Source organism: Xenopus laevis, chromosome 3S, assembly GCF_017654675.1.
Source record: "Xenopus laevis strain J_2021 chromosome 3S, Xenopus_laevis_v10.1, whole genome shotgun sequence".
Lineage (NCBI taxonomy): Eukaryota > Metazoa > Chordata > Amphibia > Anura > Pipidae > Xenopus > Xenopus laevis.
In genome coordinates this window covers 62020717-62047579 of record NC_054376.1, presented here as the reverse complement: position 1 = coordinate 62047579, position 26863 = coordinate 62020717, and the positions used below count along the sequence as shown (strand labels likewise).

The following is a 26863-nucleotide window of genomic DNA, read 5'->3' as shown; positions in this document are numbered from 1 at the left end:
AAACGTCGAAAAATTCGCGAAACGGCGCCGGCGTCTCGTTTTTGACGCAGGCGCCCGTTTTTGACGCCGGCGCCCGTTTTTCCGACGCCGGCGCCCGTTTTTGACGCCGGCGTCCGTTTTTCGAAAAAAAATTTTTGACGCCGGCGAATTTTTTCCGCGAATTTTCACGGGAGTTTCGCGAATTTATTCGCTGGCGGCGAATCGCGCAAATTCGCCGCGAATTCGCGCCTGGCGAATAAATTCGCCCATCACTATTCACAATATAAAAGTCACATTTTGCAGTATTTGATTCTAATTGCACAGCCACTGGCAAACAACCAAGCACAGGGATTGGATCCTTTAAATAACTGACCAGTTTCAGGGCAGGTGCAACAAGCGGATCTTTTGCAAAGTATTTCAAGAAAATATCTTTTCGTAGTAGCTGAACCTGTATCAAACATCAGGTTAATGGAGTGTCCCTTGTCAGCAGAAGCAATACTGACACTGACAGTGCATATAAACTTGTCTGGAATAAATGTACCAGCTTTATCCACACTTAATACTGTAACATTTGTAGTAGTCAATGTGTATAAGAAACGGATCCGCACACACGCTCAGGGCCGCCATTAGAAATCACGGGGCCCCGTACAACAAAATTTTTGGGGCCCCCTGGGCCCCGCCCACACTGACGACCAAGCTCCGCCCCATATCCCGCCCACATCGCAGTTAAAAGACCACACAGACATCAGCGCTAAAAAAGTAACCCCCCCCACACAAGTTGTAAAAAGCTATTGATGGTCAGGGCCCCCTTATAAAAAAAATTGGGGCCCCAAAAAAAAAAAAATTAAAATTTTTTTTTTTTAAAAACATTGGTGGCAGGGGCCCCCTGTTAAAAAAAACTTGGGGCCCCAACAAAAAAAAATTAAAAGAAACTAAAAAATAAACAAACATTGGTGGCAGGGGCCCCCTTCTAAGTTAAAAGCAAATTGGGGCCCCAAAAAAAATTGAAAAAAAATTAATTTTTTTTTGAAAAAAAAAAAAAAACATTGGCGGCAGGGGCCCCCTTATAAGTTAAAAACAAATTGGGGCCCCAAAAAAAAAATTTGGAGAAAAAAAAATTTTTTTGAAAAAAAAAAAAAAATGGTGGCAGGGGCCCCCTTACAAGTTAAAAACAAATTGGGGCCCCAAAAAAAATTTAAAAAAAAAAAAAATTTTTTTGAAAAAAAAAAAAAACTGGTGGCAGGGGCCCCCTTACAAGTTAAAAAAATTTGGGGCCACCAAAAAGAAAATTAATTTTTTTTTTAAAAAAAAAAACCAAAAAAAAACAATGGTGGCAAGGGGCCCCTTACGAGTTAAAAAAAAAATTGGGGCCCCAAAAACAAAAGTTTTAAAAAAAAGATTGGTGGCAGGGGCCTATAGAATATTAAAATAATACATTGGTGGCCAGGGGATTAAAAAAAAAAAAAAACACAAACTGGTGTTCAGTAGAATTGAACTCATGGCTTCAGTACTTCAACTTCGCCTCCTTTCGTGACTTCGGGTCTTTTCACCGCTTCAGGACTTCGGCTTCGGCTGTTTTCGTGACTTCGGGTCTTTGCGCTGCTTCAGGACTTCGGCTTCGGGTCTTTTCGGCGCTTCGTGACTTCGGGACTTCGGCTTTTTCCGTGACTTCGGGTCTTTTCGTCGCATCGGCTTCGGCTTTTCGGCACTTCCGCATTCGGCACTGAAGAGGCAAGACGTACGGCTCGGGCGCTCGTAAGGGGGGCCCGGATCTTCAAAAAAATGCAGCGCTGCCGGGCCCCCCTTCATGCCCGGGCCCGGTACGCTTGTCCCCCCTGTCCCCCCCTGATGGCGGCCCTGCACACGCTGATTAATGCAGTCGGGGAATATCCCCTTTTATTCAGCCACCAAACATCAATGTTTCGGGGGGAACACCCACCCATCATGATCCTGATGAAGGGTGGGTGTTCCCCCCCGAAACATTGATGTTTGGTGGCTGAATAAAAGGGGATATTCCCCGACTGCATTAATCAGCGTGTGTGCGGATCCGTTTCTTATACACATTGGTTGCTAAGGGACCCGGCCGGGTCAACGGAAGGAACGCACCACCAACTGCAGGATTGGTGAACTACAGGTGTGCGGTAGGAGAATTACATTGTAATTAAGTTGTGGCACATTTGTAGTAGTTACTTCATGAACATCTTTACAGGACTACGTCAGATCTTAGCAAAATGTCCTACTTTTGTGCATTTGCGGCACAGTTTAGCTTTTGCGGGACATGTAACATGATTTGCAGTGTGTTGTGTTGAACCACAGCGAAAGCAGTATTTTCTATTTGTATTTGCTGCACAGTTTTGCAGTATAGGTGAATCCCTTTCCTTAGCACTGTATATTGCCTGTGACTGTGCATTATTAGGCCACAGTGTTGAATTCACAATCTGTACATTCCCAGCAGTTCCCTGACTGAGAGTTTTAGTCTCTGCCACTGCTGTTTCAATTTGGCTAGCAACTGTAATAGCCTTTGCAAGGGATAAATCCTGCTCTAGGAGCAGTCTCTCTATAATGTGAGGTGAGTTTGTTTTTTCCAGTATTTGGTCTCTTAGCATTTCATCTTTTAGAGTCCCAAACTCATAGGTAACAACCAGCTTTCTCAAAGCTGCTACAAATTATTCTTTCTAGCAGCAGAAATCTCCCCTTGGTCAGCAGCAATAATGTAATTTTCAAACATACGAATCCAAGCAGTAAAAAGTATGGTAGGCTCACCAGGGTTTGAAAGAAAAGGTGCAGGCTGCTGCAGAGGTAGAAGATCCATCTCGTCGTCAATCTGTTATGTTTTGGTTAGCTGAGGATGAGTAGAGTATAACAGTGCTTTATTAGCAGGCTCTTATGCAGGCATTACACAACAGTAACTTTCACTTTTTAGCTGTCCAGGAAGTATGCACAGTCTGAGCACAGTGACATCTACAGGCCATTTGTATAAACACCACAGTATCCAGGCAATAGGTTAGTTCAGGCAGAAGAGGTTTGTAAATGATGGTCAAGGCCCAGGGTCAAAATCAGAAATAAGGAATGTACAAAATTAGAACCTAATTTTGGGCAAGGATCCTGGGGCTCTGGCATCTCTTTATGTTTGAAATTAGCACCGAAAATGGACGCACTGACATTGCACAATGACTTGCTTACGTTATAGTGCGGCGATCTGTGGTGCGTGATCCCTGGGTGCCACCATCTTGCCCACAGCACAGAAGAGGAGTGCTTATAGTAACCCCTCCCCAATGGGGGGCCACAGGACCACAAAGGCCAGGCTTAAAAGGAAACGATTTATGAAATTTACATAAAAGCAGATGGCCATGAATATTTAATCCAGGAACATTCTGCAGAACCAAAACCTTTCCATTAAACCAGGTACTGCAAGAAGCCTCTGGAAATTCTAGAATCCAGAATTTTCTCAACCTCACATTCCTGTTGAACATCCATGATAACTGGAGCAAAAGAAGAGGAGAAGGAAGAAGAGGGGCCAGCCACTGCTGGTTTAATGAGAGACATGTGGAAAACATTGAGGATCCACATTTCTAGGGACGTAGAAGCCGAAGAGCCACTAGATTAATAATTTCTACAAGGGCCCTAAGGATGAAGTTAGGGCCCAGCTTGAGAGATGGTACTTTACTCAGATATATGGGCTATTTGGTTATTGCCTACTGGTACGTCAGAAAGAAGAAGATCTTGGGAAAAAGCCAAAGGATGTTGCCCGTATACACAAAAGAAGGCTGACCTTCCGGAAGAAGCATGAGAAGCATTGTTGTAAGTGAATTCAGCCCTGGGAAGAAGGTCTGACTAATCATCTTGACGCAAGGAGATATGGCACCTAAGGAACTGATCGAGATGGCACCTCAGGAATTAACTGAGTTTAAATGATAACATGTCTTATAGTAGTACACATACTGGATAAATTATTTCAAATGCTTGGCACCTAGGCTCTTCCTGATAAAGTGTTTTAATGTAATAAACCTATAATAAATCAGGTACAAGACACTGTTTTATTATTATTGACAAAAGGAAAATATTCTAATATATATATAAATATATAGAATATATTAGAATATAATATATAGAGAATATTATATATATATATATATATATATTTATATATATATATGTAGATAGAAGGACTCGCACACCATTTTTAGTGAATAAAACAGTGTTATTTTATTCTTGGATGCATTTCCAACGTTTCGGCCCCCATTAGGGCCTTTATCAAGGATTAAGGCCCTAATGGGGACCGAAACGTTGGTAATGCATCCAAGAATAAAATAACACTGTTTTATTCATTAAAAATGGTGTGCGAGTCCTCCTATCTACTTGTATGACTTGCACCCAAAGTGATCCTAAATCTGGTAAGAGTGCATACACACAAAGACTTTATATATATATATATATATATATATATATATATATATATATATATATATATATATATATATATATATATATATAATATATATATATATATATATATATAATATATATATATATATATATATATATATATATATATATATATATATATATATATATATATATTGTGGCAAAATGGCAACTTGCACACGTAACTTTTGAGGGAATTGGTCAATTGTAGGCAGGCAGCATAGGACAAAGGAGCATAAAGACAGGGACACAGCAGTTTATTTTCTCTCTTTAAACAAACGTAAACATTCAATTATCCACAGACACAGGTGTGGCCATTGTATCATACAAACAAATCATAAAATAAAACCTAGCCCACTGGGCACTACCTTCAAACTTTTGAGCAGTCCCTAACTAGGCTGGGCCCCTTGCAGACTTCCAGCAAACAAAGCAATGTTGTGGCTCACCCCTGTACTCACAGGACTCATTCCTGGTAGTGTTCAGCCTCCTGGCACAACTTTGTCAGGGTCACAGGCTCCCTCTGCTTTATGCAGTATCAGGGGGCACTCCCAGGTCTCCTACCTGCTGTGTCCTGCTGAGAGACACACTCTCCCATTCCAATTATGTTTAAATAGCCTTTCCACAGGACAGCTTTCCTGTGGAAGGTGAACTCCAATCTCCGGACTGGAACTAGGCAATGGAGTATCTGGCTGCTAACGTTTTTAAACAGAGAACAGATTCCCTGTTTAACAACTATTTATCGCGATGTTGATTATGCCAGCCACTGTGTGGCTTGGCTTAGATACATCGACGATATCTTCATTGTATGGCGGGGCGGCGTTGAGTCCCTTTCGGGGTTCCACGCAAAGCTAAATAAGTTTCATCCTTCAATTTCTTTCACTCTTTCATATGATATGCAGCAGATACAGTTATTGAAAGTTATGGTCTGAAAAAACAAGAGGGGGGTATAGATACAACACTTTATGTGAAACCGACCGATCTTAACCAACTTCTTCACTATAAAAGCCACCATCCCAAACATGTTAAGAAATCTATCCCAGTTAGTCAACTTACTCGAGTAAACAGGATTGTGAGTAACCCTGAAGAAAAATTTAAACAAGAAAATTTGATGTGCAAAAAATTCCGGGAAAGGGGATATCCAGAAGCAGTGATTAGTGAAGCTAGAAGCAAAATTAATACAGTTAGAAACAAAAAGACTGATAGGAGGAGAATTCCCTTTGTTACAGATTATAATAGACAGTAACAATCAATCAGCAATACACTTCAACGTCATTGGCATATCTTACAACGAGCGTATCCACACATAGATGAATTTATTGCTCCGCCCATTGTCTCCTATAGAAGAGGCAGAATGATTGGTACCATGGTGACTTCTGCCCAAGTAAAGAAAAAAATTAGAGAAGTTGATACTTTCCTCGGTAAGAGAGCAACAGGAATGTCACCATGTTACAATTGTAACCAATGCCCTTTTGTACATAAAGGGAAAGATTTTATCCATCCTGAGATAGGGTATACTGCCCACTTGAGGGGCTTCTACACCTGTGTTTCCAAATATGTTGTATATGTATTGATTTGTCCGTGTGGTCTCATCTATGTAGGTGAGACCACATAGATGATTAAATCACGTATCTCACAACATAGATCTGCTATTAATCTAGGTAATACGAGTCAGCCTGTGTCCAAGCACTTCCTGGAGAAAGGACATAGTGCTGATCAACTCAGATTTATGGTGCTTGAAATGATCCCCCCACTCAAAAATGGAGGTGATCGAGAACTCCGTTTAAAACAGAGGGAGGTGTGGGGGATCCACAAATTAGGTTCCTTACAGCCCAAAGGATTAAATAGAGATTATGACCTATACCTCTTTCTATGAGTATGTTGTAAAAAAACTCCATGCCATTTAGATACAATTTGGATTGAGCCTGTCAATATATCATGTACTTATAAATTATGTTGGTTATTATAGATTAAAATAGGCACATGAAGGGTAAGGGCAATATATATGAAGTATAATGTAAACTTTGACCTGTAGGGGTTACAATTGTATACTCAACGCTGATGTCACTTCCTGATAACTCCTTTTTAAGTCACCTGACCTTGCACACCTGTAAACCATGTGTAACTTTGGCTTGATAAAGGGCACGATGCATGCCCGAAACATAGCCTGATGTTTTATATTTAATACACGTTAAGGTAGAGTGCTACCTTACCTGTGTGTTTTTTTGTATGAGGAGGAGGAGAGATCCCTCAATCCCCCTAAAGGCTGTGCACCACAAACTTTTTCCCTCAACTGGAGAGTGCTGATACTGTGAGTTACTATATATATATATATATATATATATATATATATATATATATATATATATATATATATATATATATATATATATATATGATGTCCCCTTACAGTATATAACTACACTACAATTAGGCACACAACAGTTTACAGGTAAGTTAACTAGTTGCTGATAAAAATTACTGTAGCATGTGTGACATTTTCAACCAAAATGTTACTGAAATGTATTTATTGAGTTTGACTTAAGATTTTTGAAGCTTTATAAAGAGGCAATTCCAACATTGACAGAAGGGTGCTGACGTAATAAATGTTATCTCTTCGACACTTGCTAAGTAGAGCTCACAATCTATTGTTTCTGTTTTAGTGGAAATAGCAAGTGTGTCCATCAATCCACGATCTGTATGTTTTATGTTTTCCTTTTGTTACTGTGTCATTATGAGTCAGACCAACATGAGGATGAGTGTTTTTTGTGTGGTAGCATAAGCACAAATCTGGAATGGGGAGAAGACAAATATGCACAAATTTAAAAAATAATAATTTAACTCCACCCATGGCACTCCACATCCAAATCAAGAGGAACAAAAAAATACTAGAGAGTACAATGCAAGAGACAAGTCTTACCTACTACACTTAATTACTGAAAGAGCAATGTTTCAGTTATCTATAACCACATTTTGATCTAAGGGGGTCTTTACAACATTGTGGACCCCAAATAGGGTCTCTAATGGAAAACTCTGCTGTATACACATGTAGTACTCACAGCAGTTTATATACTACCTCTTCATAGTTTCTGGCTTAGGTCATAACTTTATGGCATAACCTATTTGATTGCTTAACACATGGTGCCTGGGATTTAAGTATTGATATCTCAGTTCTTGCCCTGGGCAGTGGAGCTTAGTGCTGCTTTGATACATAGCTCTATCTGACTTGAATTGTGACTCTATCGCCAGCTATTACTTGTTCACAGTGATTCTTTCCTTGATTCTAAACTGTATGAACATGATCTGCCACATTATATTTGGAAAAAGTTAGCTTGTACTCTAGTACCAATGTTGTAACGTGAGTGCAAAATCCCCATTTTGAGACAGTGTATTTGCAAATATATATTTACCTAGAATATTTATGGTATGATTACCAAGTTGATTGTCAATAGGATTGGAGAAAAGGTGAATTTGAAAAGGACGGCCAGCTAACAGAAGGTTGCTCTTAAAGGAATTGTTCAATATAAAAATAAAAATGGGGTAATAGCTGTGCAAAATAAAAAATGTTTCTAATATAGTTAGGCAAAAATGTAATGTATAAAGGCTGGAGTTACTGGATGTGTAACATAATAGCCAGAATCCAACTTTTCAGCTCTCTTGGTTTACACTGACTGGTTACCCTGGGTACAATCAGAGACTTGAGGGGTGGCCACATGGGTCATATCTGTTGCTTTTGAATCTGCGCTAAATGCTGAGGATCAATTGCAATTTTCACACTGAACTGTTCCTTTAAAGTTAATAAATATATGCACATGCCCAATGTATGATATGATTTTAGCTGTTACATGCTAGCATTAGGCAGTGCTAGTATTGGCATAACTACTAGGGAACCATCTAGAGATATAGCTGCTAATGGCACCTGTATGATGAAGCAGGAGCACTATCTTTCTGACCTGATTAAGATTAAGCAGCCCTGTGTTTCTACATTTAGTGCACAGACATCACGTTGAATACGGGATATGAAATCCTACTACAACGATTGCTTGATGGAAGAAAAATGTGCAAAGATGTGGAGGATCTTCTGAAGCAACGGTATGGATAATTATTAAATTAGTACAAAAATAGTAAAAAAAAATTGTATCTCTGAAAGAAGTGTTGTATGGGTTATATTTGAAACCACCATTTTAATTATTTCACCTTTTGGATAAACCCAAGTTATTGAAACAGACATACTGAAATGGTGCTCTCTAAACTAAGCAATTGTGGCAGTGTATTAAACAGTTGAATACCTCTGTTGTGTTTTTGTACAACAGGATGAGAATAACTGACCGGCGTGTTAGAAATGGAAAACTTGTTTTTAGTTAGCCCCCAGTCAGGTGTAGGATTTTATTTTGTGTTTTATTTTGTTTTTGTGTAAGCCTCAAAGGGGTAGCATGTTCTTTGATATGCAAACTCCAATTAAAGGGGAAACAAACCCCCCTACTAATAAAAATTGCTACCCCCTACCCTACATAGCCCCCTCCCTGCTTCCCCTCCACTTTCGGTGCATGCGCAGTTGTCACAAACTGGAAGACTGCTCCAACTGCGCATGCGCCACTCACTTCCCGAAGAAGACCTAAGAGCCGAAGATGGTGCCCATGAGCTCCATCTCGTTGACTCTTCAAGGAGAGTGATAGAACATTAGGGGCAATTACAGGAGTTAACAACTAGGCTGGGGGGGAGCAGGGGGGGGCTTTGTATGGTTGGAAGTAGTGATTTTTAATAGCAGGAGGTTTAGTTCACTTTTAAACACAAAGCTACACCACCTGCTGTCTGGTTCCTTCACTGCAAATTAGTCACACAATGTATTCCATATGGGGGTGATATGTAAGCATCTAAAACCACTTTCATTAAAGTTACTTGTATCCAAATGCGCTTTTCACACATATTATAGTTGCGCTCAGAGTAGATCAGTTCTTCCTGCTTTCTGTTCCGAATCAAGCAATACTGTGGCTATTAAAACACGGCACTGTGCAAACCCTGGAGCTACTGCCATCTCCTGACTAGGCGGTAGCTCTAGGTTCCCCCCCAGTGCTCTGTGTCAATAAACGTAGCACACTTGTACCTAAGGGATTGGAAGCTGATGTCATTCACACAAAGAAAACTGGAACTGATGCCAGGCAGAATGCAAAAAAATTTGGCGGAGTTGCACCAGATCCATTGCACATGAGTCAGATGCAGCACAATTGCGTCTGCTAGAATTCTGGGAAACAAAACAGTGCATTGTGGGAATAAAATAGAACACATTTTATCCTTTTCTTCTTATTTCCTAAACTGATTTGACTGCAGGGGTCATTACCGGATCCACTCATTTAAGTTGCAGGTTCTTAGAATAAAATAGACCACAGTGTATTTTTCTGTTTAGTAAATCCAACCAATAATACTGTATATACTGTATTTTCAAGTAATGGATAACCTCCATTTGTTGTTTATTTCTTTTCCTCACTTTTTCTTCTTCCTAGAGCACAAGCAGAAGAGAAGTATGGGAAGGAATTAGTTCAAATTGCAAAGAAAGCGGGAGGACAAACAGAGATCAAGTAAGAGCAATCTTTTTTCAAATGGGAACATTGCCATAAATGTTAAAAAGTAAAAATTAACGGGCAGTCTAAGGGGCTGATTTGCTAACAATAACATTTGTATTTTTTCCACAAACCACTAAAAATTTATGGTTTTTCTAAATTTCTTAAAAGCGCTACAATTTTCACATTTATTAAGTATAAATACATGAAAACCTCTAATACAATATTGGAACGTTTTAATCAGTTCGGACTTTGAGGTTTTCAGATTTTTTTTCTCCCTAGTAATTGTCAGAAAATCTCCAATTTGTTGCGGTATTTGTATTGTTTAGTGCAACATTAAGCACTTTTTTCATTCATACTTTTTAAATTCGGATTTCTTAATAAATTTCATGACATTCGTAGTTTTAGAAAATGTGAGTTTAGTTTGGTTTCAAAAACCTCTAAAACCACTAAAAGGAGAAGGTTTACTAATAGGCCCATTTATCAAAGGTTGAGTTTCGAATTCATGTGAATTTTTTTAAATTCGAATATACTCACAATGCGACTGGTAGGTTATTTAAGAAAAAAATTGAATGTCTAATATTCTATCTAATGGTTCTTACCTGAAAATTTGAATGGTACTCTACCTACTGTCTTGTCTAAAGGCTTCATGAAGGGCTGCTGATAGGAATCCCTCAACTACTGGGATAACTCTTACACCCAGTGGCACAGCTTCAGATAATTCACTGTAGACTTAATTGACGTGAAACGTGCACATGCACTGTTCTGTCCTCCCTATGTATTACCCTGGGGCAATGTGTAGTTTGACATGCAGCTAAACCTCCCAACAATCCAATAAAGCGACTGAGCATAGAGTCTGTATATTTTAGTAGATAGATAGTCAAGTGGAATAGAGTAGAGTAGAAATGTGAAACTGGAACAAATAAAAGAACATAAAATAAGCATGTTTTGCAATGAACAGTAATATAAAACATGTACAAGTACACAACTGCAACACAAATTAGCTGGCACAAAATATGTCTGCAGCAGTGTCTCTGAGTTGCTGGAGCTGTAGAGGTGGCTTAATGTAACTTTAAGCTCATTTGCTTACCAGCAATGCTACTGGTTTTTCCAATAAGGAAAACTGGGCAGGATTCCCCATGATTGACACAGCAATCACCCAATCGCTGCATCATAGCCCCGCCCCTCACTGGTATGGCCCCGTCCCTACGTGTCACAGGCCCTGCCCACTTGACATCACAGCCCCGTCCTCTGCACGGTCTGCACTGTGGGAAAAGGTGGCAACCCTACTTTGAGGAACAGGAAGCGTCTCACAGAGGGAAGGGGCAGAGCTAAACTGGACTGCTGCTCTGAGCAGTAGAGAAGGCATTGGGATGGTCCATTATTTGAAGGGGTGCTGGCCATATATATATATATATATATATATATATATATATATATATATATATTCATAGTGCTCCCCCTTGGCCCTATATGTGGACACCCATGATAGAGCGTGATAGATTAGTGAAATGATCTGCCACTTGGTCGATACTGCTGCCTGTGTGCTGAAGGTGTTAGTAATAGACACGTACTGGAATGTATCAACGCCATATTTCTTTAGTTTACTGTACTGGCAGTACGTCTATTGACACCTTCAGCCCTTAAGAAGTATGCAAAAACAGCACGTCTCTATGTGCCAGTACGCGTCTATTACTAACACCTTCAGCACACAGGCAGCAGTATAGACCAAGTGGCAGATCATTTAACTAATCTGCCTTAATATTACTCCTATGGGATTTCTGATCGCACTGTGCTGGGGGGCCTCATTATTATTAATTTCATGATGGAGGCTGAGGGCCGGTGTAAATTTGAAAAAGGGCCGCGGGTCGCACTTTGGACATGCCTGGTTTAGAGTCTCATGTATAGAGTCGCTAAAGTCTTTTATGCTTACATCTGTCTATGATATGGGTTACCAACAGAGAGATAAATGCAAAAAGAATGTAAAGCTCATTATGAAGATGTAGTAGTTCCACCGTACTGTTCAGTACAGTACTAATGCTCATTAAAGATCACGGACAAACCAAGTGCAAGGCACAAGATTTGCATACAGTTCAACTATTGTTTTAGTTACAATGATGCATTATTTCCCAAATATAGTGTAACAGCAGGCTGCAACTTGCAAGTAACTATTGTGGACCATTTGGTGCACTGCTCATGTATGAAGCAGGTGCTGACATACTGTAAATATCATTTAAATTGATGCAGCTTTGCACTTTTTAACAGCATCTTATGTTCTTAAATAAGTCACACTTTTTTTTCCTGGATTCTATGAATGAAAGTACAAATTCTTATAAAAAAAAAAAAAAAGCAATATATATACGTGTTGTGTTTAAAAAAAATGCATTCAGTGTCTGTAGTTGACAGTGAGTTATTAGGTGCATGTAGGCCCCCGGGCTAGAAGAGAATCTCTATGGAATCTCTTGATTCCACAGAGCAGCGAGAGTAAGTACAGAAATCTCATGCTTGATCTACACACACTTTACATTAACTGATCCTTGTTTTTTTGGTTCAGCTAGATATAACAAGCCATAGCAAATTACATTTCAGCATAGACCCGCCTTATTTATAGTACTGTACGTCTGACCTCATGTTATGTGGGCACCAAAGGACAATGTAATTGAAGAATATATTTGTATCTTTATTCTAGCAAATTATGGAAGTCCTTTAAAACACTGAAAAAACGTGAGTACTAATCATGGCCCATAAATCGTGTGTGTGTGTGTATATATATATCTATATATATATAGATATATATATATATAGATATATATATATAGATATATAGTTCTTCTTTTAAATTTGTTTATTCTGGTCCTAGAGATTGAAAATATAGGTAATTCTCACATCCAGTTGGCAGTTACACTCAGAGAAGAAATACGGAGTTTAGAGGAGTTCAGAGAACGACAGAAAGAAATAAGAAAAAAGGTGAGAAATATTGTGTATAGTGCATGGAAGAGAGATTGGGATTTTCTATTGATTGAAAAGGTGCAGAGTGCATATCAGGGCTGTGCCCACTTAATGCATTGGGGAAAGTTACTAAATATTGCACCCAGGCGAATGTAGCTCCATAACTACAACCTTTAAGGAGAAGGAAGAGTTCAATAACTGAGGAGTGCCAAATGTTATTGCATCCAATAGTCCCACTGAGGAAACTCATAAAACTACAGTGGCCTACACCAAAAAATACTAGTACTCTAACTTATACACCATAGACATCATACTGTTCATTACAAGCAAATCAAGGAAATAACAGAGATTTATTTAATTTCCTCCTACAGTATGAAAATTCAATGGAACACCTGCAAAAGAAAAAAGTGTCATTGTATAAGAAAACAATGGATGTAAGTGTTAACGTGTATGTTCTTTCTTCACTTTCTATATGAGAATTCATTGTATTTCCTTTTTCTGTTAAGTCAAAGAAGAGCTATGAGCAGAGGTGTCAAGAAGCAAAGGAAGCTGAGCAGAACCATGGACGACTGGTATCTTTAGGAAACCCAAAGCAAATAGAAAAGGTAATAAATAAAGAAATGTTTGTGGCAGGGTTGAAGATATAGTTACACTGTTGCTTTCATTCCAAGGACAACGAAAACTAGCTTGGATTACAAGTGCTTTCTAAATGTGCCTACAGAATTGTGCAGTAAATTCCCCTTGTGTGATAAGTATTTTGTGTACAGTTATACTCATATATACTGCAGATTTGTTTTAGGGATAATTTACATGGTCATTGTGCACACTGCAAAAAATATGTGCAAAGTTGTTTACCCTCAATGCACCTACCCCCCACCCCATTGTTTTGGATGCTGCTGATAGATTGAGTTCTTTGCAATGGAGTGCAAAAAAATGTTAAAGCAAGTGTTATAAGATATGGTGAGGCCAAGTTCCAAGAGTACTAGTTTGATTAGTAATGCATAGAATTGGCTTGAGTATGTCATTTCCTCCATTGGCTCAGCTGAATGATGTTTTAGGTGCTATGAGAAGAAAACAGTGATGATTGAATAACAGAAAAGTAAATGGAAGTTGGTGGAGAGTGGTTATTGGAAAAATATAGAAAGGATTGTGAAGGCACTTAAAAGGGTGGTTTACCTTTATTACAGTTTATGAAAGTTTTATAAAAGTATGCACACCAGGGTTAATCTGGAATTTATGTCAAAATATTCAACTTCAATGGACTTGGCATAGTCCGCTGAAGTGTATAGGAACAAAGCCTTGAATTGTTTATTTGAACAAAGGCTAGACATTTTTACAGGAACTGGTAATATATTTATATATATATGGTTGTTTTTATTCTTACTTGTTATTATGATACAATTTATGTAGATATGGGTAAGTTTTAATTCTTTATGGATTATAGTTTGCAACATCAGTGTGATGGGTTAATGATAGTCGCTGAACATATGACGATGTATATACGCAATCAGTGCTGTGTGTTTCCCGCAAGTGTGTGTATTTAAACAATGTTCACTGTCTGTTTAGCTACTTTGAGAAAGGCTCTGGAAGAGCCAAAAAGTTAGTCCATAGCTCTTTAATAAATTATTTTTATTTTTCTAAGACCTGTGAGTGCTGATCCCCCTTTTTTGTTTTGTATAGTTTATTTATTGATTGTGCACCCAGGCACGTTGATTTGTTTTTTCGCGAGTGCTGGCATCCCTTGGAATATATATATATATAAGTCCAGAGAAAGCACTCACGGCATTGACCATCAAATATATTTCAAAGTGTGTTTATTCGTGCATGGTGCATCAACGCGTTTCGGCTCACATAGAGCCGTCGTCAGGATGAAAACAGGAAGTGAGACAATCCACTAAATAGCCCTAGTGTCCAATCAGCATATCAATATGTAAAACACATAAGTGAGTAAAAGGTAACACCTATCCACATGTGTGTTGGTGAATAAATCTGCTCACACCCCTTAGGTGTCTAAAAACTTGTATCATGTGACAATAACTCTGTTTGTAGAAAAAATCATATATATATATATATATATATATATATATATATATATATATATATATATATATATAATTTCTATCTATTTATATTACACTGTGAGATCTGCTATGCAGAAGGCAAGGGATCTGGAGTTTTCTGTTGTTTGGATCACCATACCTTAACACATCTAAAATTGTTTAATTTATCAGGTACAAGCCACTGTTTTATTATTACAGAGGAAAAAAGTCATTGCAAAGAATTAAAATTGTTTGCTTAAATTGTATTATGTGGGAAATAGCCTTCCTGTAATTCAGAATTTTCTAGATATTGGGTTTCTGGATAAAATATATAATAAAGTCTTAAAGGAATTGTTCAGTGTAAAAATAAAAACTAGGTAAATAGCTGTGTAAAATAAATAATGTTTTTAATATAGTCAGTTAGGCAAAAATGTAATGTATAAAGGCTGGAGTGACTGGATGTCTAACATAATAGCCAGAACACTACTTCCTTTTTTCAGCTCTCTTGGTTTACACTGACTGGTTACCCTGGTTACCAGGCAGTAACCAACCAGAGACTTGAGGGGGGCACATGGGTCATATCTGTTGCTTTTGAATCTGAGCTGAATGCTGAGGATCAATTACAAACTCACTGAACAGTTATGTCCCATGTGGCCCCCTTCAAGTCGCTGACTAACTCAGAGTTAGAGAGCTGAAAAGCAGGAAGTAGTGTTCTGTTCTGTTATATTAGACATCCAGTCACTCCAGCCTTTATACATTACATTTTTGGCTAACTAACTATATTAGAAACATTTTTTATTTTGCACAGCCTATCCGAAGAGTGCGCTGTCCAGGATTTTGGTCTGTGCAGTATTTCGTTCTCCCTTAGCGACGGACTCAGGGCGGCTGCACCTGGGTCACAACGAAGTCCGGGTAAGATATTATATCTTCATTCATTTGGGAAGCTGAATCTGGTGACCTTGCGAGGGGTCTGGGGCTTTGCGCACCCGGACCAGCAAACCTTAAGGGTGAGCTTGAAACCGGTACTAAGCAGATAATAAAAGTATAATAACAAATTAAACAAATTAATGTGTATTAAACGGAGGAACAATTTATCACAGGACTCGTAGAAAGAAAAATCATTTTTAAATCCCAATAAGTAACGCTGTGAAAGTCTTTTCAGCCTATCTATTTAGCCAGTTTTTATTTTCACACTGAACTGTTCCTTTAAACACACGGTTTATCCAAAGGGGCTGCGCACTCAATGAAGTTCATGTAACAGAAATTAGACCAAAATATTACCAGAAATGCATTTTAAAAGGTGCTTTTTTGTATTTTATATCATAGTGAATCCAATATTGTCAATTTTTTTTTGATTAGTATTTTTTTGATAATGACTTTAATAAAACATAACATTAAAAACAGAACTATGTAACAAAGGTTGTTTTGTATTTTCACCACTTGATGTCATTGTTGTGGTATACAATGTGTTGATTGATTAAAATGTATTGATTAAAATTTCCTTCCGACTTTATATTTTTTTGCAAATAATATAAACTATTAAAAGTAGGTTCACCCCTTTAGGGCTGCCAAAACTAACAAATGGCTGCAGTTTGCTTTCAGTTATACTGTAATTACTCCTTAGAGCTCCTCCACTCATTCAATTGAGAAACTCTTGGGCACATGATGTCTTTGCATTAATCTTTACACTAACTATATCATCTTTGTCTCTATTTGGATTCAATGTTGCCATTGTACTCTCTGTCTGCTTGTCAATATTAGAGAACAGAAGGGCATTTTATTGTGTAAATGACCATACATGTTATATTATATATATATATATTATATTGTATATCATTCCTGTATATGGGTGTGTAAACTGTGTTCCCAAAACCATATATTCATATATAAACTAGGACTCTGTGATAAGAAATTGTGAGTTTGAGGTTTTTTATAGGTATCCACTGGATCTGATGGCTTCATTTCTCTCCTGGTGGAGCCATACTTGGGCTTCCTAGATTATAGTTAAACAGTATCTAATCTGTTGCTAGGATCGGTCAACTTTGCATTCACTTTTACATTCTTCTTGATTGCTGTGTGGACTATATCTACTTAATGTATATAGTATCCTGTTATCAGAACCTATCTTTTTCTCATATTTAAAGAGATACTGACACCAGAAATTAAACTCTTTTTTTACATCTGTTATAATATTTGTACATCAGGAGTCCATTAGCATTAAAAACTGACTTAGATGGGACAGTCAGGTTGACAAAAGTCGGGTTTAGAAACTTTAACTAACAATTACTTACAAAAACAAACCTTTCAGCAAAAAATAATCAACATGACCTATAGGTAACTTTTACGGGCAGATTTACATAGGGTCGAATATCGAGGGTTAATTAACCCTTGATATGCGACTGTGCAGTTAAATCCTTCGACTTCGAATATCGAAGCAGAGAGATAAGTTATTAACTTATTAACCAATTATTTAACTAAATATGGATACTATGTTTTTAGTTTTATTTTTTGCTATCAAAGCATTGGTTTGAATTTCTGTATTGATTCTCTTGTCAATAATATAGTCGATATTTTGCGATATATCTCAATGTCTATGTTAAAACTTCAATAAAAACAAATTGAAAAAGGAAAAGAAAATCACTCATTGATTGGCTGTAATGCTCTCTTTTCAGAGTCAGAACAAGGCAAAGCACTGTAGAGAAGACGCAGAAGAAGCAGGTACAGTCATCCACTGCACACACATACATTTGCAATCATTTATCAAGTCATAGTAACCTGGAAGCATGGCAATTTACCCCATCAGACTGCAGTATATATTTGTTTTGGCAAAAGATCTAATATTTTGTGCTCCGGGACTCTGGTGCTGTTGCAACCCATTACAGCCTTTTATAACATTCTTCCAGGATTAATGTGACTAAAATTTGGTGCTTGTCATCAGTTTTGCATTTTGCTACACTTTATTATGCCTTAAGGATCAATTGAAATTTCAGAAAAATAACATAAATGTGCTAGAATTTCAGGCCAGAGATGGGCAAAGGCTGGGTACCAGTGGAGTAAGACCTTGTGGCTGTGGGGGGCTCAGGGAACAGGGGGCCTGGACAGCGGGGTCAGTTTCCTCTATAGCCACCTTGCTGCAGGAAAATTTGGCCACTCACTGCCTGCAATGATAGGCAAGGAAGTACAGAACAGCAGTTTAAAGCTGCTCATACAGTGTCGGACTGGGATGCCAGAGGCCCACCAGAAAACCTTAGACCATGGGCCCACCAGAAAACCTTAGACTGTGGGTCCACTTTCCAAATTATTATTCCTGCTCTCCTCTCTCAACCTCTTATTCTTCTAGTCTTTTATATCTACTTACTATATGTTTCCATTATTAAGCATTTTTCCCCATAAAGGAATAGGTAAGGATCATGAAATAGGCTAAACGGTTAGAAGCAAGAGGGCCCACTGACACCTGGGCCTACCGGGAGTTTTCCTGGTATCCCGGTGCAGTGGGCCAGTCCGACACTGTGCTCATACACCAGCTGAAAAAAGCTTCAGACTCAGCAACCTATAAACCTAAATATGGAGCACTTGGCTTGACTGCCTAGACAAGTAGGTTTAAAATGCTGCTGGGCGAGGACGGCATCAGTGTATTAATATGGTCCTTGTTCAACAGGATCCATACTCCCATACTTCCACAGTACGATCTGATTGTTGACCTGGATCTACTCAATTTTGCCCAACACACAGGAGGCCAAATCATGCAGAGATCCACTCATCTGGCGACGTAGCCAAATCAGCAACTAGCACAGATTTAGCAAGGAGTGCCCTAATGGACTGTCTGTGCTTCATGAGTAATTTGATACTGATTGTGCCATTATTTTGTTTGTATATTCAAAATTTATTTGGGGAGGATTTAATGAAAGTAGTTAGTTAATGGAAAAATATGCACAATGGAAAAAATTATATCTTTGCACACAATTGTCCTTGCTCAAATTTAAAGGAGAAGTAAAGCTTTGGGTTTCTGTACCAGCCCAAGGCAACCATCTAGCAAATAAGATCTCTTTTTTCCCGCCTTAGCTAGCCCCCTTTCCTTTGTTCCTACCTGGGGGCTAGCTGGGAAGGGTTGGGGGAGGCTACCCATACCGCACCTTAAAGGGGGGAAGGGGGGCCTTGCCTAAAACCATTCTGCCCTAAACAGCCCTCATTCTCCCTAGGCAAAGGACCCCCTATCCCCCCAAGTTGCTTCTTCTACCAACCATTAAAAACACAGAGACATACTATGGCAAAAATCTGTGGAGGTTAAATAATTAAAGTTTAGGTACACCCTGACCCCAGCTGCGGCTCTCATTCTCCAAATGTGGGCTCCTTGCCCAAAAAATCTGCAACTCAAAAAACGTGGGCTCAATGCCCAAAATATTTCCAAAACCTGAAGCAAGGATCACGGGGCCGGGCGCACTCAGTGACCGCCTTTTTTCCCACCCCCCTGCTCCCACGTTGTGCATAATGGCGCTAACCCAGTCACTTGCATGCATCAGAGAAGACCGTGCAGTCCCAGTCTGATGCACACTCGTGACTCACTCAAGGTAGGCCTGCACTGTAACCAATTCGTAGACCTAGAGCTGCATTGATGCCAACCAATGGAAAAAAGGGGAGGGGTGACACCTAACCTTTCCAATGGCCCCACTATACCTCCCGTGACCTCCACCATTCTTCAATGAAAACCTTAATGTTCCCAATGAACAACCGTAAACCTTCTTCTGATAAATGAACTCCATCCTCTCTGTATAACCGTGTTTGCCCAAATTTTATATTTTCATGTCTTATTACCTCCCCGCCAGAGGAACACATGAATTTATGCATGACCCTGTTAACCTTCTTCCTGAACTTCTCTATGCCCTTTGGGGAAGTGGCGCCTCGCAAATTGCTTCTTGGAATCATATCCGACCATGCTACACACCTGATTACCCCTTTGCTTATAAGGGGTAATCAGGTGTGTAGTCTGCCTTCATGGTGTGTCAAGTCTGCCTTCATGCTCTCAATAAGAGCTGGGGTCCTGTGTGACGTAAGGTCATTCCCCCCCACATGTATGATTAAAGGAAAACTATACCCCCAAAATGAACACTTAAGCAACAGATAGTTCATATTATATTAAGTGACATATTAAAGAATCTTACCAAACTGGAATATATATTTAAGTAAATATTGCCCTTGTACAACTCTTGCCTTGAGCCACCATTTCGTGATGGTGTCTGTGCTGTCTCAGAGATCACCTGACCAGAAATTCTTCAACTCTAACTGCAACAGGAAGAAGTGTGAAAGCAAAAGACACAACTCTGTCTGTTAATTGGCTCATGTGACCTAACATGTATGGTTTGTTGGTATGTTTGTGAGTACAGTGAATCCTACGATCCCAGGGGGCGGCCCTTATTTTTTAAAATGGCAATTTTCTATTTATGATTACCCAATGGCACATACTACTAGAAAAGTATATTATTATGAAAATGGTTTATTTACATGAAGCAGTATTTTACATATGAGCTGTTTTATGCAATATCTTTTTATAGAGACCTACATTGTTTGGGGGTATAGTTTTCCTTTAACAAATGTATAGGGTTCAGTTTTCTGCACCCAAGGACATAAATCTCAGCTGCTCCCATCTCATCCCTCTCTTACCAAGCCAAGTGATCTTCATGTGTTCCTCCGGCAAACCCATCGGCTGTCCTGCAACCCCTGCATGCTTTTGCCCAGAAAATAAATGAATGGCCTAATATCAAAACGTTGCAAGTTGTCGCACCTCCTGCTGCGACAAAAAACAAGAACATTAGTTAAAACTCTTCCCTTGCATCGTTTATGGGTCTTATGTATTTCCTGTAAACCTTCTACTTCCATCTTCCCAATGCCTTTATCCTCTCAGTACTTTCCCCTCCCATTGCTGCTTCAATTGCTGCACCTATTCTGAAAGAATGAGACCCACATTTCTTAGGATCCCACCCATTACTGATCACTGACCTTTTCAATACCTGCTTGAACTGAAAGGCAGAAAGGGGGGAACCATCTTCATGTAACAATAATAATGAACCCCCCTCTGGGCGCACTACCATATATTCCCTTACTAACCTAACAGGGCATGACACTTCCCCCGTTTCCAATATACTTACCCATTTTCATTTTCCCATCTGATCTGTCTTAGAACTACGAATATGAATCAACAATTTATTTTCTTGTATGGACACATCTTTATACCCTAACCCCTTTCCCAGTGCCTTTTGGTGGCACTAACTCAAATGACAATGCAAAAGCTGCTCTAAAAAACACACATTCAAACTGATCAAACCAAATCCCACTCAATGATACCAATATCTGTTTCAACCTAGTCTTAACAATGGGCTCCCTTTTATCCACCCTAGGGCCCTCCAATCTACTCCAACCTTTTAATAGTTATTTAATAATAGGATTCCGCGTAAAATCAGGCCTCCCTTCTGCTAAAGAAAAATGGGATATTGCCGCTAACATAGTAACCGCTATCGCCTTGGACTTCCCTTCCTTGTACATTTCTTTCAAAAAATCTAACAAATCCTTAAACGCATAATTTTTCTTACCGCCAGTGCAGAATAGGCGCCACCTTTCCCATGCCCTTTTATAGCTGGCAAGCTATATATAGTTTTTTTGCATATAGTTTTTCTAATATGGGTTCACCAGCTGCCACAAATGACCAGGACACATATGAGCCGTTTTTTCTGCCTTAGGGGCCAGTTTAAAGAAAAGCTCCCATTTCTCCCTTGATAACGCATCTGCATCAGGGTGCAATGGTAAGAGCCTAAACACAGACTCTATATCAACCTTTGCCATCAAAGCCCCCTCTCCATGCATCTTAACCATCTCCAATGCTTTCTCAAAAGACTGATACTTTCTCCAGCTTCTGTTTCAGCGCTTCCTCATGCTGAGTAGCCGATTTTAAATTCTTGTATACTTTAGTGGGAGTTGGAACCTCTAAAACTGGAATTCGGAAACCTTCTAAAAAACCCATTGCCAAAAATTCTGCCGTATCCCGATCTGGGTAACCCTGCAATGCCTCGCTTAGCTTGCCCACCTGTATTGGTGTTTCCGCTCTTCTGCTGAGCTGCTCGAAAAGGCAGCCTATTCCCCTCCTTCTTTTTTTTACATTCACTTACCGCATGGGACAATCCACAAGCCGAACATGCATATCTAAATTTACAAGCATAGCCCCTACTACATCTCTTTTCATTGTAAGCAAAACAAACATTCTTTTGTTTATACGCCATCAACCCTCTACCCTCTTGCTATAACCCCCTTGCTCCTTTGATACCCATCTAATCCATAGGTCTATGTCTTTTTGCCCAAATGACAACATCTTGCTATTAACCATCTTTTTCCTAAATGCCCTGTCATACTCAGACCATATAGTGCCCTTGTAAAAAAGGTATGTGTCCACTATCGTATCTATGTACTTAATAATATTCAGACATTGCTCTGGTTTCCTTTCAAGGTACACGCTAGCAAAAACCATTTTAACCAATCGAAAATCGACTTGTTCCTCCTTCCTTCCCCTTCAATCTTAACCCCATCTTCTTGGCCTGTACTGTTTCCCTTGTTAAATCATATATATCCACAAACTTCCCATTTTCAATTGCTTTCCTCAGTTTCCTAGGTAAATGTGCTGCTGTTTCTGTCATAGCACATGCGTAGGTATTAGCCACTCCTACTGGCAGCACCAACTGACCCCTTTCCTTTACCGAATCTCCTGTCTTCTGCTGAGCTGTCTCCTTCTTTTCTTTTCCCTTACCCTCCTTAAAATATTTTTTAAGCAATGTCAAAATTTTCCCCCCCCTTCTGTCTCACTATCTGAAGTATCAGATTCTGAATCCCTGTTAATCAATAAATAAGACTGAGATCTCAACTCACCCAATGCACCATCCATCCCCGCTGGGCTGTAAACTTCCTCTTGCACCGAATGAATTGCTGGCGAGTTAGGACGAGCTGCAACCTTCCCCCTGTACTGGAAAAACTGCTGCTGAAGTAGACGCCTGCTACTGCTGACCTCCACCTTGCCTTCCATGACACCTCTGCTGCTACCTCCCCCAACCCAACCACTTTTTCCCCGCCTTAGCTAGCCCCTTTTCCTTTGTTCCTACCTGGGGGCTAGCTAGGAAGGGTTGGGGGAGGCTACCCATAACGCACCTTAAAGGGGGCAAGGGGGGCCTTGCCTAAAACCATTCTGCCCTAAACGGCCCTCATTCCCCCTTAACATACATCTATAAATAATTCCTTGTTTTAAAGGCTGAATGGCAGCTATAGGCAATATTTGGCTACAATTTGTACATGAAACACAGAAAAAAGTAATCTAAGGGTAAGTGCAAATTGGTCTTACTATTCAGTCACATTGGTTGCTGATTTTAAATGCACTACAAACTAAAAATGCTAATGGATACTGTAGGACTCACTTACAATGAGGGGCCTTGACGTGGCACATGAGCTTACAAATTTTGGCCAAAGTTTGGTGCTAACACTTCATTGCATTGGCAATTTGTCTTTTTCCCATTATATCATTATCTATCTATGTAATGTATAACTCCTTGGTTTTGTTCTCTCACTAATGCATGCATTTGTATGTTCTAGATCGGCTATATAAGAACAATATAGATTTTCTGGACAAAGCTCGCATTGAGTGGGAGACAGAGCACATTAACACATGCCAGGTACATTTATAGTACTGATGCCTTCAGGGTGGTGTGTCCAGGGCAAAATGCTTGTTATGTATCTACCCCCTGTATTCTCTCTCTGTAGGCATTTCAGCTGCAAGAGATAGACAGAATCAGCATTCTGCGCAATTCCCTCTGGGTTCAGTGCAACCACTTCTCAAGCCAGTGTGTGCATGATGATGAGGTAACCTGACAGTGATCATACTATTCAAAAATAAAAGTTTGAATCCCGGAGCTATGGTGTTCCCAAACTCCAGCAATCAGATAGGCTCTCCTTCGCCCATTATAAAACACTCTTCAGATATGAATTGCTGTATCCCTCAAAAACCAAAGTTTATTGAGTGGGAGATAACAGAAAATTTTATATAGCGTAGTATTTATAAAATAAAATTCGGATCTCACCCTTAGTGATTATTTATAACAACAGTGCATTTGTTCACCACATTTTACTTTCTTCCGTAAGAAGTTATTTAACAAAACAATCCGTGATTGAATATAACACACTTTTAAAACCGTGAAATCATAAAATCCCCACCAATCACATTAGCTCTATGAGCATCAGGTGCTGTGTGCAGTGATTCCCACAGTGTGAGTGCGTAACTAGGGAGGTGGTGGTATAGCAACCGACCTCTAGAGTCCTAGTGCCCCCAGTGGTATATTATACTCGCTAGATGTGAGACAAGGAAGGCATTGGTTAAAATCTATTTCTTCCTGCTCTGAGGCTTCTTCTTTATCTGCTTAATGTGGAGAGATAAATGGTCATGTGCGGAAACGTTTTTCACAAGTTTAATAAAAAATTAAAATCACACTCACAAAATCCGTTGTCAAACCGCACTGTAAAAAAGTGTCCTGTGCATTCCGTATTGCGTTTTTGGTTCCTCGGCGTCCCTTAGAGTCTGATGCGCATATCGGTGACACGCTTACCCAAATTCAGAGCGACGGCGTCCTCGCTGACGCGTTTCACCAAACTGTCTTCCTCTCAGAGCGATGACGTTCCCTCCTGCTCGTCACTTATTTATCCTCAACAATCATTTTGTATATCTTCAAACAACTTTATTAGTCCTGTCCTTTTTCTCCTTGCCATTGATGTATCAAGTGATTCGTTACAGACACCTGTTTTCCTTCCAGAGCAACTACCCCCATAATAAAATGATACTTATACAATATAAAACTATACTTATATGATACAAAGTTACATTATACATCAAATATTGTTGCACTATTCTAAAAATGCCCTTAAATTGAAATCAATATTTAAACCAAGTGGAACCATGGATTTTAGCCTGTATATCCACCAGCTTTCTCTTTGTAGTGTTCTATTAATCAGATTCCCTCCTGTCCAATTTTTAACCCTAATTTCCAATTTTTAACTCCAATTTCTATTCCTGTCCATTTCAAACCTGCCGGATTTTTATTATGTTTTTCTGAAAAATGTTTTGACACTGAATGCTTCAAATTCCCTTTGCATATGTGGTTTACATGTTCTCATTATTCTTTTCCCTATATATTGGAGGCCACAAGGACACTCCAATATATATATATATATATATATATATATACATATATATAATATTGGTTGTTTCACATTTTATTAGATCTTTAAATTGAAAGGTTTCCCCTGTTATTTGACTTTTAAAGGTTTTCGTTTTTATCCCGTATCTGCATGCTTTGCAGAGGCTGCATGGAAAGAAGCCTGGATATTTGTCCTCATTCTTCCCAGCAACCTCTGCATTGCACGTATGCACCAATCTTTGTTTCAAATTTGGGGCCTTTTGGAAAATAATTTTTGTTTTTTTTGGGAGGATTGCTTCTAGTTCTTTATCTAGATCTAGACTAAGTACATTCCATTGTCTTTCCAAGATTTTTCCTATTTCAGATGCCCTTGAGTTATACTGTGTCACAAAGCACAAATTTAAATTGTCCTCTTCTTTTTTTATATCATGTGTTTTATTTTATTTTTTGTACTTTAGCATTTGGTTTCTATCCTGTTTCCTTATTTCCTCATATTTTTCTTGTATATTACTCTCCCTATAGCCTCTCTCTATAAATCTATTTTTCAGGATCTTCGATTGCATATCATAATCCCTTACATCACTGCTTTTTTTTTCTTATCCTCCTAAATTGTCCCTTAGGGATGTTCGTAATCCATTGGGGATTGTAGTTACTAGAGGCTAAAATATAGTTATGTGTATCGACCTCTTTGAAAAAAGTGTGTTTCTTTATTTCATTCTTTTCTCTGTATATTTGTAGGTCAAGGAACTCAATACTGTGTGTACTATAATTAAGAGTAAATTCCAAGTTAAAATCATTAGTGTTTATTCTTTGTATAAAGTTCTTCAGTTCTATTTCCCCTTTTTTCCATATAATTACAATATCGTCAATGTACCGTTTCCAGAGAACAAGGTCCGTGTCCGGCAATAAGGGTTCCAAAATTGTCTTGTCCCAGAAACCCATTAATAAATTAGCATAACTGGTCGTGAACCTTGTTCCCATCGCGGTTCCACAGACCTAGAGGTAATGACCCCCCTCATACCAGAAGAAATGATGGTACAGGATAAAGTGTATGCCATCTATTATAAATTCTTTTTGCTCCTGATTGACACTTTCATCTTGTAATAGAAAGTGTTGTACTGCCCTTATGCCTTGTTCATGCTGAATGCTGGTATATAAGGCTTTGACATCTAAGGTGACTGACAGCCAATCTGTATTCCACTCCTGTTCTTTCAGCATATTTAATACTTGTGTCGAGTCTTTTAGGTAAAAGATTCTCCATGTCCTTGCAGGTGCAGACACTTCCCACCTATCCAAAAATAATTCAAATATTCCAATAAATATTGTAATGAGCGGTCAATGCAAGTTGAATATATCATTACAATTCCAAACCAACCCCTTGTTTTAGAGCCTAAAATGTTCCCATTTTATCCAACAGTTTTTGAAGTTTTATTTTTCCTCTCCATTAGTACAAGAGATTTTTCTACTTTGTCTCTGCACTTCCTACTGACAGTGACACCCTAGGGCAGGGGTCCCCAACCTTTTTCACCTGTGAGCAACATTCAGATGTAAAAAGAGTTGGGGAGCAACACAAGCATGAAAAATGTTCCTGGACGATGCCAAATAAGGGTTGTGATTGGCTATTAGTAGCTCCTATGTTGACTGTTATCTTACAGTTGGGTCTGTTGGGCAGTACACATGGTTTTTATGCAACCAAAAC

The 26863-nt window shown here is 39.0% G+C and overlaps 1 protein-coding gene across 3 annotated transcripts in view; it reads left to right on the top strand.

Annotated features, from left to right (window-relative positions):
* pstpip1.S (proline-serine-threonine phosphatase interacting protein 1 S homeolog) overlaps positions 1 to 26863 on the top strand; it is a 69038-nt gene that overhangs the window by 35713 nt on the left and 6462 nt on the right. For all 3 annotated transcript variants that reach the window (XM_041587668.1, XM_018254340.2, NM_001094316.2), the window contains 9 exon segments: positions 8393 to 8493; positions 9903 to 9977; positions 12649 to 12683; positions 12820 to 12926; positions 13280 to 13342; positions 13415 to 13513; positions 17620 to 17665; positions 23570 to 23649; positions 23738 to 23836. In XM_041587668.1, coding sequence (XP_041443602.1) covers positions 8393 to 8493; positions 9903 to 9977; positions 12649 to 12683; positions 12820 to 12926; positions 13280 to 13342; positions 13415 to 13513; positions 17620 to 17665; positions 23570 to 23649; positions 23738 to 23836 — 705 coding nt within the window.